Source organism: Anolis carolinensis, chromosome 2 (assembly GCF_035594765.1).
Source record: "Anolis carolinensis isolate JA03-04 chromosome 2, rAnoCar3.1.pri, whole genome shotgun sequence".
In the NCBI taxonomy this organism is placed as follows: domain Eukaryota; kingdom Metazoa; phylum Chordata; class Lepidosauria; order Squamata; family Dactyloidae; genus Anolis; species Anolis carolinensis.
In genome coordinates this window covers 236,090,358-236,102,451 of record NC_085842.1, presented here as the reverse complement: position 1 = coordinate 236,102,451, position 12,094 = coordinate 236,090,358, and the positions used below count along the sequence as shown (strand labels likewise).

Below are 12,094 nucleotides of genomic sequence, written 5' to 3'. Positions count from 1 at the left end.
TGCTTTGAACTGGATTATATGAGTTTATACTGCGATATAATCCCGTTCAAAGCAGATAATATGGATTTTATATGGCAGTGTAGAAGAGGCCTGAGTTGCTCTGATTACTAGACTACTGTCTTTCCACATAAAAATCCATTCCTTGTTATTTCAAAAAAAAATCCCCATTTGGACAGCGATTTAGTACAGGAAATAATTTCTTTTATGCTATTATAAAACAGAATCACGGTGGACTACTGTAAGTAGATGCACATATATTTCTTCCCATCCACTCCTAAGGAGAAACAGATTTCATAGTTTCACAGTTTTCACAATCTTACGGCATCACTGTCTCATGGGATCCTTTGCCATGTGTACTAGAGACCCATCCTAATCCTTGGCTTTTCTTCAGTGTACTTTAAATGGATGAATAAAATAAGCAGGCTCAGCACACTTTACTAAACTATAAATCGCCAAACTATATAAATCAACTGGACCAGCAACACCAATCCACAATGTAATTGCATTTGATCACAACATTCTGCCAATGATAATGAAGGGCAATTAGGATTATAAACTTTAGCATATATGGTAGATTACATCATCTGGGTCAATTAATCTAATCATTTTGAAACCAAAAGGCAGAACTTTAAAAACAAAAAAACAAAACCATGTTGATTCTGAGGAAATTTAATTGTAAAGACCAAACACATTGCACTTGATATCGGATAATACATTATTTGTCCATTAAGGCTATCACAGACGTTCATAATGCCTGTAAGGTAAAATGAAAAAATATGGCAAAGTACAGCACTTTATTTGTTAGTAGCATATATCTAAGAAATATTACTCTTCATCACAAAATCAATAAAATAAGACTATTATGTGATACATCTATATCTGTTTGCGGTTTGATTACACATGACAGAAAGACAGTAAAATCTTTCTGAGCAATCATTCACATTTCTACTGAGACATATTTCCCATTTAAATCCATAGGTGTTAGTTATATGTTCAGGTGTCTATTATTACAGATTAAATGTGCATTTAAAGCATCATATTGTTTAGATATACATTTCAAATCACATACAAGATGAAACTCAATACAGTGAATCATACATGTACACTGAAAAAGGAGGCCTATTTCTCTTTCATTCTATGGCTATAATGTCTTGTTTAGTACTGATCTTTAATATTCCAATTTGTAGTTATGTTTTGCATGTATGGATTTAGATAAGACAATATATGAAACATTATTTGTACAAAATAATTATACTGAGAGATATTTCCAATAGTTGCAGTTCAAGATGATTACAGAAGTATCAAAAGAATATGGAAACTAAAAGAATACAGATTTTAAGGCAAGCATACCTACCTACACTATTGAGGACAATGATACTATTTGACTGTCTGAAATGTCTTGATTCCGGTCTGGCAAAAACATATGGTATAAAATCTTTTTAAGAACCAAAGTGCATGTTCCTCGTTAATAAATAATGAATCTACAGTACAACTCTTGTATCTGAAAGGGATAAGTTTCATGACCTCCCACAGACAATACAAACCCTGTATTTTGACTATACATGGCCCAAACACATACCATAGAGTCACACTGGAAGACTTACAGAGGCCCACAACCCTTCCAGGGAGTATTTTTGGACTGTGTGTATGAAAAACTGTGGATATCAGATTTCTGGATAAGGGGATCGTACTGTATGTTTGACTGTCATGAATAATCAAGAATGTCCCCTTTATGGATTATTCTTCTGGATTCCACGTTTCAAAAAAAAAAGCATGCTTTAGGACACATTTATGTGTTTAAAAACTGGGTAATAGAAACACAATGATTAAGGAATCTGCACTGGAAAAAGAGAGAATGCAGGAAGTCTAAGTCCAACTCTCTAGAACATGCAGCTAAAGGATCTCAAGATCATATTAGTCATAACCCAAGAGATTCTTAATCATGTTTTCAGGGGTGGTAATTGTCTGTTCCCCATAAATTAGAAGCTTCCTGCAGCTCTTCTGAACATCAGGGAAATGTGGGTGATGTAGTGACATTTAAACCATATATTATCAGCTTCCCTTACAGGAACTGACTGAACTATCTATCAATCTGCCCATGTCTATTTACATATCTACCTACCTACCAAAGAGGGAAATGAGGAAAGGTCTGTAACCCCATATCCTTAAGGTTCAGCAGGTCACAGTTCTTCTTTGTCATATGTGATTAGCCCCCCGTGTAGCAAAGTTGGAAAATCTCTCTGTCTAAGAACATGGAGATTCACTGCCAGTCTGAATAGATAATATAAAACTAGATGATCAAGGATCTGATATAGTATTAGGCAGCTTGTTTAGTACACAAAAATAGTATTTGATGTTGTTTTCACCAACATGATTATCCCCATAGTAAATTCTGGTTGTGAATATTACGTAAGTTTAAAGCTAAACAGGTGACATCTCCCCTCTCCACCACAACCTGTGTTCATGAAGATATACTCCATGTGACTGGAGGAGCTGCCTTGAGTCTCTTTTGTAGATAGAGAAAGCGGGTTGCAAATATGATAATAATACGACTCATTAACAAATTCCTAGGGTTCAGCTGAGAGTTTCTAACATATTTCTGAACTGAAGACTTCGGAACAATTTAAATCCACCAGTACCAGGGAAGACTTATTTACTTCACCAGTAATCACCATAAGCATGGAAACTAGTAAGAAAAGGGAAGGCACAAAATAGTTTTATTTGAATACAAATAATTTGATTTAAAAAACCCAGCAACTTTGGCACAAAGAGTGTAAGATAGCACTTATGAGTCAGGATGGATAATAATTAATTATGCCTCCCAACGGAATCCAATGTAGCAAGAGACACAGGAAAATAATATTCTCTTCCTCAATCTCCACTATAAGCTGGGAAATGCATGTTGCTTCAAAAACAAAGCAAAAATGGAGTACATAATATCTGCCCTATCTTTGGGCTCATGCTTGCATCCAGAGTAAACTAGTCAATGAAGTTTCTCTGACTCTTCCTGATATGAATGTATTATTGACCCGATATCTAGCCACACAACTTCTTGGATGGTCTATATCTAAAATACTTGCTCCTCAGCATTGGATACATCTTAACTTTCCATACAAGAAATTCAAACAACAAATTTCATTTCTGAGTATGTAGCATACTCAATAGAGATAATTATGGTCAGCATTAAAGACATAAACTCTCTTAATACTTGGTTTTTACATGATATTGACATGGCCTCTCCCATGTTGTGAACTCAAACTATTCCCATAAAACCTTACATTTCTCCCATCTTCTCAGGTTTTTCTCTATGTATGTGTCGCATGTCTTCATTTTTGGTGAGACAATGTTGCTAACCCTCCCAGCACGTTCTCCCTTCTTTGCATGGATATGTTTTAAGTACCAAACAGAAAATAACAGTAAAATAATGGCCAGTGTTTAGCCACAACAAATGTGGCTAAACAAGTAAAGTTGTTTTCCACATTTACTTCTTATATTCCTGCTTCTAAGAGGCACAAGAAATATTTCTCCTTCTTTTGTATACATAGCCCTGGGTGAATTAACAATTTCAGTCCACATCGATAAACTGAGAATGAAATCAGGATTTGTTTCATTATTACAAAATAACGGCTCCTGATTACCAAGATTCAAGCATTTTTTTTATTAAAGGGTTTTATGTTTTCTTTTAAAATCTCTCCAACCTAGTTTAGATTTTTTTCCCCCCTATTCTCCCAAATAAATGCATATCCACTGATTTCTTCCAGAGGAAATTTAGCAACAATGGTACCTATATCTGAATCATGAGTACAAGCTATCTAGAAATATCTTCAGTTTGTATTACTTTTTAAAAAGAGTTACTACTCAATTATTTCCGCAACCAGGTCTAATGTCATTAATTTTGGGTAAGTCAAATGTGGGAATCTGAGATTTTAATAAAGCTATTTAAAAGTGACAACCGCCAAAGCTTTGAATGTTAAGTCAATAAAAATTGCCTTAGGGCTGAATCCTAATACTCTGGAACAACCATGAACTCTGCTAGTAATAACAATGAAAGAAAGATTGGGTTTTATGTGGAAATTCTGATTAAAATGCTTTTGGTGCTACAGTACCAGCCTTTGACAAATATGATTTCTAAGAGCATTAGGCAGGCAAACTGCAAGCACTAGATTTTCTCTGCAATGTATTTCAGTGTCAACTATCAGTTGCTTTAACTATATTGATGGACCAAAAGACAAACGTATTTTTGATAGCCAAAGTTCTGAATAGATTTCAAATAAACACAATAAAAGAGCATCTATAGGGCATGTATACATTTATTAGCATATAATGTGAAATATTAAATACAGTATTTACAGCAGTACAACAAGTTGAGAGCATAATATAGACACATAATTCTTTAAAAATAAGTGGTCATGCTACTGACAGAAGTGAATGTACTGTAGTACAGCTGAATTAACTCTTGAAGAATAAATTCATTTGATAGATAAATGCTGCTACTCCATAATAAATACAATACAATCTCAACTAGTTACTTAGTAATTACTTTTGAGTTCTGTCCCGTGTAGGCAAGCAAATTACCTAACTGACCAGTTATGGTTCTCAGCTCCTGAACAGCACTACCTACCTCCTCTTTTAATTCTCTTAATTCAGAAATTAAGATATCCATTTTAGAAAAGCCGTGAGAAGAAGGTCTATGTAGGAAAGATCCATCAGGAGATGGACCAGCAATTAAAGGAATTCCAGGAAAGGCAAGTCCAGAAGATGGAGAGATAGCAAAAGGTGGCAAAGGTCCAGAAGGAGGATATCCAGGAGGGAACACTTGTTCCTCATCGCAAGGAGGTCCACCAGGGGGTAGATGAAGAACAGGTGAAGGAGATCCAAGAGCTTCTGTTTTAATTGTAAACTGTGGTTCAAATTGCTTGTTGACGTTGAATGCAGATGATCCATGGGGAACAGAACATGTCGAGGAAACTGTAAAATTAAAATGTATTTTACTGTACACACTAATACACAATTCCAAACAAATTTTATTTGCTTTAAATTTTCTAGAATATGCAACATCAAGGTAACAGTTTTGTTGCTACTCGGCCAAAAATGTGGTGCTATTTTATTTTGGTCAAGTATTCTATTCTACGTGTGGTAGCAAGTTTAAATTGTTGGTGAACTCTAGAATACAAATGACTGTTATCTTCTAGAAAAAATGTTTGCTTACTACTTTTTATTTAAAAATAAAGGGGTTCTTTTCACAAAAAGTCACTCTTCTACTTTTAGAAGCTTCAAATAATAGCTGTGTATCTTATTATAGTTTTAATTTGTCCCTGTTTCTTAGCAATAGCCTCTTTCCATTGAGACAACTGTTGTCTTTAAATAACACAAATTAAGCCTTATAATCACACAAGTGACATCAATTATCATTTCATAGTTACATGAAGCTGGATAAGGATGGAAAGGAAATGATGCGATTAGGACTATTACTAAGCATGACTGACCATTCTTTTTCATTAGCATTTCATAGCTTTGGGCATTAAATTCATCTCCAACTAAGATCCAAATAACTTCTCAGGTATAAGGAACTCTTATGCATACACTGGGCCTTTATCATTTGTCCACTATGAATAGTTTCTGGCCCAGCCTATGTTGGTGATCATTTCACCTTCTTGTGTGGTTTGAAACTATCTTGGTGATTGCCTGCAGTTGTAAGGATTGATTGTACAGGAGTAAAGCAAGCTGTGAACAAATAGAGATTGATAATAAATAGAAGAGCAGCTTGGTTTATATTCATGTGACTAAGGATGCATTTGCACTGTAGGATGAATGCAGTTTGACACCGTTTTAATTGCTTTGGTTCAATGCTATGGTATCATGGGAGTTGTAGTATTACAATATCTTCTCTGTCAACAGTGATGGTGCCTCACACAACTACAAATCCCAAGATTCCATAGTACTCAGCCATGGCAGTGAGTTAAAACAGTGTCAAATTACATTGATTCTACAGTGTAGATGCACCCAGCACCCTGAGTTACACTGACAAACTAACCAGTAGAGTCTTGCTTATTCAACATTCATTTATCCAACGTTCTGGATTATCCAACGCAGTTTGCCTTTTAGTAGGTCAATGCTTTTGCAGTCAATTTTTCAATACATTGTGAAGTTTTGGTGATAAATTCGTAAATACAGTAATTACTACATAGTAATTACTATTGAACTGCTTTTTCTATTTGTTGTAAAACACGATGTTTTGGTGCTTAATTTGTAAAATCATAATGTAATTTGATGTTTAATAGGCTTTTCCTTAATCCTTCCTTATTATCCAACATTTTCGCCTATCCAACGTTCTGCTGGTCCATTTATGTTGGATAAGTGAGACTCTACTGTACAAGCATTGCGGCTTGAAAGAATGGCAGGGAATTTTATTGCTCCACTGCTTTCACCTGATAAATACTGAACTAAATGATGATAAGCAGGTGGTGTCTCAGTGGCAGAAATATCAAGTATGCAGCTCTCCCTTTCTGGCAAACCACCATGGTGGGGCAGAGAACAACATGCCTGGCTGTGGAGACCAGAATTCATAATCTGAAACTCCAGGCACCTTATAAAGGACTTCAGAAACCTCAAGCCTCCCCAGTTTCTGGGATGGTGGCCAAAATGTGTATCATGCTTTGACAAGCTGTATTAGTTGAACTTTTGTCTCAAAGAGACACAATTGGATAAAACTGCATAAACCCTTGCTGCGTGAAAAGAAAAGGCAAAAAGAAAACCCTACTCTTAAGTCTGAGGTTCATAGCCTACTACTGTGACATTCTTATGCACTGGAGGTTGTCTTACCAACTATTTGTGATGGATTTGCACAGCTTCTATTTCCCGCTCCCCCCACCCCCACCCCAGTTCATTAGGAATGCATATACTGAGTCCCCTATTTTTTCCATAATGTCTTATCTACACTATTTCAAATCAGGTTGCCAATTAACTAAATTAGCAAGTAGGGGGGAAATGTTAAAATAATTAGCAGACATAATATTGGCTGTCCTCTGCTAACAGGTGACCCTAAAGGAGGTATCATGCTTAAGAGAGGTGCCAACATGTTAACCAAAGCCTTTGCTCTAACTGGTACACGTTGGTGTATGTGAAAGTGAGAGAGAGAGGAAGAGGGAGAGCAATGTCATGCCATTTCCTATGCTGTCTGTTTTTTCTCACAATAGTAAGCATTTAATGGTCAGTCAGCATACTCACTCTATACTGCTCTTGGGGTTTTTTTAGCAGTTCCTGCACTAGAATGTCTTCTTAATTTTTTTTGTACTTCTTCAAATCTTAGGATCCCCTGAACCTGCTGATTCCACCCCCCCCCCCCCCAAATGTATAAGTTACATGAATCCGGGATGTTTAAGCACTGACACTTGGAAACTGAGATTGTTATTAGAATGTATAAGCTCCCTGAAAAAGACATCTTAAACTCATAAATGCCCTCTCTTCTCAAATTGTGATAAAAATTAAAAATAAATTACTTACCAGTAAGTGTGGTTCTGCATATTCATACTTGTGGAGCAAAGATCTCAGGTGCTCTTGAGCTTCAGGAACCTTCTAGAAAAGCTGTGCCTGCCATTATTGCATGATCATACTCTTATGGCACTGGAGGATGCGAACCGAGGTTGCAACCAACCTCATCTTCTGCTACTAGCCTCAGAATCTTATGAAAGCAGCAATATTTGTTCAATTGTATTTCTTCTTTCTCCTTTGTGATGGTATCAAGTTCTCTCGTATGGAAACCCTTCGCAAGTGCAGCTTCTTCCTAACCTTATGTCTGAAGTTAGAGGAAAGCAGAACCAAAGCCTCCACAAATTTCAGTAACTCTGAACCTGAGAAGAGCTTGAAACTGAAAGATGTGTAACTAGTAAGAAGGTAACTTAGAGATATGATGATCCTTGGGAACAAATTGTGTCAGCTCCCTTGGTACTTACCAACTCAGAACATCAAAGCCATCTTTGCTGATACTGTGGTTGTCACAAAATCAGACCTCAAATGTGTCTGATCATGGCAACAAAGACATCTGCCTCTAAATTTCTGGAGGCTCAGAAAAGCCTATTTTGATTATGCACATTTCCCCTGAAAGGTAAATCATAATGTCTAATCCAAATACCCTTTGTTCTAAGACAGTCTGAAATCAACGTGCTTACAAATTTAAGATGTACTAGCCTACAGTCTAATTAACAATTAAGGATGTACTCATTTCTGAAGCACACCAGTGGAAAACTATGCATTAGCTTCTAAGAAAGGCAAAGTGATATGAGAAACATAACTGAAAATTAAATAAAGATACAGCAAAGAAATCAAGTCAGTAATCATGCCCAGTGCATAGCAATGCAAAACTAATAGAATTCCAAGTAATTATGCAACAGCACAAACACTTGCATTACTATAATACTAATTATCAGAGACAAAGACTAAATTATAGAGAAGCAAAAAAAGAACATGAAAGAGGAAAAATAGAGATAGCAAAACGCTTTAAATAAACCCTAGCCCCTAAAAGTCCTGCTTTGCTATATTCATGAATACATTCAGACACATTTTTTCTTGTTCTGAAGGTCACCAAAGCTTAAGCACCACAGAACTCTGCACTCCACAACTAGAACTATGCAGAGACCACCATGATAAGGACCTTAAGATTGTTCTTTATGAGCATCCACATTTAAGAATTAGGTGGCTTTGATGAAATTGGTACCAAAAAAAACAGAACGCCCATTCAGATATTACTCCCCCTCCCTCACACACTGAGCATGCAATTCTTCCTGTTCTCCTTGTGACGTGGAGAAGTGATCGGATAGAGATGAATGTGAAATTTCCTAGAATCTTGGGTACAGCAATTAATTTCTCAAACTGTGCTAATGTCTAGGATAATGAAGATCTCTTGATAGAACCCATTATTAAATCCTGCACTGTGGTTATGGTAACACTCTTGGACTTCTCCTCCCTCCTCACTAGAGCTCTCCACACCACCCAATCACATGTAGCAGAAGGTTTCCCTATCCTCCTGAGCAGAATGTGAAGGGCTCTGGGAAGCTCCATGGGGGAAGTCTCCAAGGGACCTTCCAGGCAGGCCCTTTATCCCAGGATCTGATTCCAGGTTTTCAGTTTATCCTAGATTATCTGGCTGTGCGGTCTCATATAATCCAGTTTAAAGTAGAAAACCTGGGATCTGATCCTGGGATATACGGCCTGTCTGGAAGGGCCTCTAGTTTCAAAGACAAAGCCACATCTTTCGCCAGAATGGCAACATTAGATCACACTCAGCAACTGTTACATTTGATGAAAACAATTGAAAAAGATCACACTCCTTGTAAATGTGAGAAGATAATAGGATATTATTTGAAAATTATTTGTACAGTCCAAGAAAATGCTCATAATGGGATCACCAATGCACAAATTTGGCAGCAGTGTGTGTGTGTGCGCGCACACACACACACATATGAAGTGTGTGTGTGGGGGGGGGGGTCGCACATTTATACATAATTAAATGAAAGTTTCAAACTTTACAGTTCATCACAAAAGTAAGAAAAACATTATAAGTGAATATTTTAGGGCAAGTGGAAAGGATGTGGAAATAAAACCAAATAAAGCTTGGTTTAACAGTCTGAAAAGGAGGGAAAGAAAGGAGAAAACTGACTATGGTCCAAGGGACTGAAATATACAGAAAGCAAACAAAAGCTAATTTTTGTTTGACTTGTATCATTGTCACCATATAATGTAATGCTCTCTTTAAAAATTGTATAAGTCATATACAGTTTTTAAAAATGTTCCTTTAGAAATTATACCGAAATTCATGACTATTATAAATCCAAAACAAATCTTGTTGCATAACACAGGCTTTTCATGTTGATAAATGAACTAGAAACTGTCGTAATTATTATATTAATGAGGAACTTGACAAGCTATTACGAGCTAAAGCTATCAAAGAAAATAATGGGTACTTCTGAGAATGGGTACTTCTATCTAAATTAAGAAAAAGACCATGTATCACAAAAAGCACCCTATATTAATCAAAGTACTTTAATTTAACATAACAGAGATTCTTAAAATGGCAGACAAGGATGTATAATTCCATGGGTACAGCTAAAATAAAATAAAATAGTAGGGCATTATCCTGTTACTACTACAATATTTTCATTTCCACTGATTTAATATGCTTAATTTGTCCATGAAAATATTATTTAAAGAGTTAAATCATACCCATTGATTTCATTATTATAATAACATTTTAGTTATAATTACTATTGTCACTTAGCTTTGAATGGGGTCAGGGCAAACCTTTGTATCAGTATGTAATTTATTCAAATTCTCCAATATACCATATTTCAAATATTCCATAAATATGAATAAATATAAATATAAATATGAAGCAGTTGACAGACCAATCATCATATATGTTTGCAGCTAAACAGAAGGTATGTTCTATTTATATCTATAGAAATGCCAGAATAATGAGTAGCCGGATTATGAAGAACTTCAAATAAGGGTTCGAAGTTATAGAGCAGACAATAGATAAAGTAAATCTTCATTAGTTTATAAACAGACAGAAAGGTACATCATTTAAGGACTATACAAATTGCTTAATTCAAGAAGTGAAGGACATAAAATATAAATTAGGCTTCTTTTTTCTGGATTTGCTTCTGAATCTTTACTAAAGAAATCACCATAAAGAAATAAAACAGGTATTGCCTAACCAAACCAGCTGTACCTTACTAATATTTTTATGCCAGACTGCTATTAATGGCACTGGAATTGGTGGGGAAAAACCTTACATAAATTTTTATAAACTACACAATTATTTATCTATGAGTCTAGATATTGTTAGACCATGAATCCAATGATGAAATAAATGCCAACTGTGACTTCTTAATGGGATGGGTTTCATTTCCAGTGAAAAACACTTTAGTAAAGGGACAGGTATGCTCAATCAACAATAGAGATAGGGTTAATGACTGCTAATACTCATTCATTTCAAATAGTCTTTTTTAAATATGGCTAACACTGGATTAAGACAATTACTTTTTAAGTCTGAAACCTCTTGGAAAATGATTTAATTTTACTTTCTCTTTTTCAAACTGCACGTCACCAATGTAATCAGGTTTTAAAGGAAATTACAGAAGTCAAAATATATAAAGTTGCAACCTTACAACTTCCCTGGTAATAAATAAATCCAGTTGGATCAATGTGTTTACTTCTGAGCAGATGTACATAGGAATACATTGTTAAGTTTTAAATAGCTTGGATTTACTCACCTTGATCTCTTTCATGCCATGGCCTACTCCCAGCAGCTGGTGAATTTGGGGAAGGATAAAAGTCTCCTGTTGGGCTTGGTTCCATATTCTCATCTATGGATATAGTTTTCGGTCTCTTACTGTGAATATACAAGAAACAGTATTTATGGTCATAAACTCTTACCAGTCCATAGTAAATCACCCCAATCTACTGCCCACTCACAGTTTAACATGTCATGAAAATTTAGAACAGATTCAGCCATGATGCACCTTGGGTGATTTTGGGCCAGTTCCTATCTTACAACCTACTCTACCTCACAGATTTGTTGTGGTGATAAATATGCAAAGGAGCCATATACATAGCTTTCAGTTTCTTGGAAGAAAGGTTGTGTGTGTATGTGTGTGTGTGTGTGTGTGTGTGTGTGTGTGACAAATAAAAAAATAGTATAATCTAGTTTCTTGGAGAAGTAAAGATTTTTAACTTTCTAACAATACCAAATTACTACCTGTAATTTAGCCAAATGTGGGCTAAACATGGGTATATGGATCATTTTGATAACAAAGCTTCACATTTGAAAATTTCCACTTTATTTCATAGACAGATGTTGGGTCTCAGAAAATGTCATGATATCTACATATTTTTAATTTGCCAAGAACAAATATATACAGTAATATTAATTTATACAGATGTAACTAATTAAGAAGTAGTGTTATAATATACATAATGTGCTAAAACCTACAAAGCAAAGTAGCATTATGCCAAGCATGGACAAATTTTGCCCATGCCTGCATTATATTCACAATATTGCATAGCCACAGCATCACCTTTAGTGAGAAAGACTGTA

General features: G+C 35.5%; 1 protein-coding gene across 12 annotated transcripts in view; it reads right to left on the bottom strand.

The window, feature by feature from the left end:
* The window catches only part of nfib (nuclear factor I B), a 337,611-nt gene that overhangs the window by 69,661 nt on the left and 255,856 nt on the right, over positions 1-12,094 (bottom strand). For 11 of the 12 annotated variants that reach the window (XM_062971911.1, XM_062971913.1, XM_062971912.1 and 8 more), the window contains exon 6: positions 11,271-11,389. In XM_062971911.1, the coding sequence (XP_062827981.1) occupies positions 11,271-11,389 (119 nt within the window). Of the gene's footprint in view, positions 1-4,292; positions 4,969-11,270; positions 11,390-12,094 lie in introns of those variants that run through there. The other variant, XM_062971916.1, reaches the window with a different exon arrangement.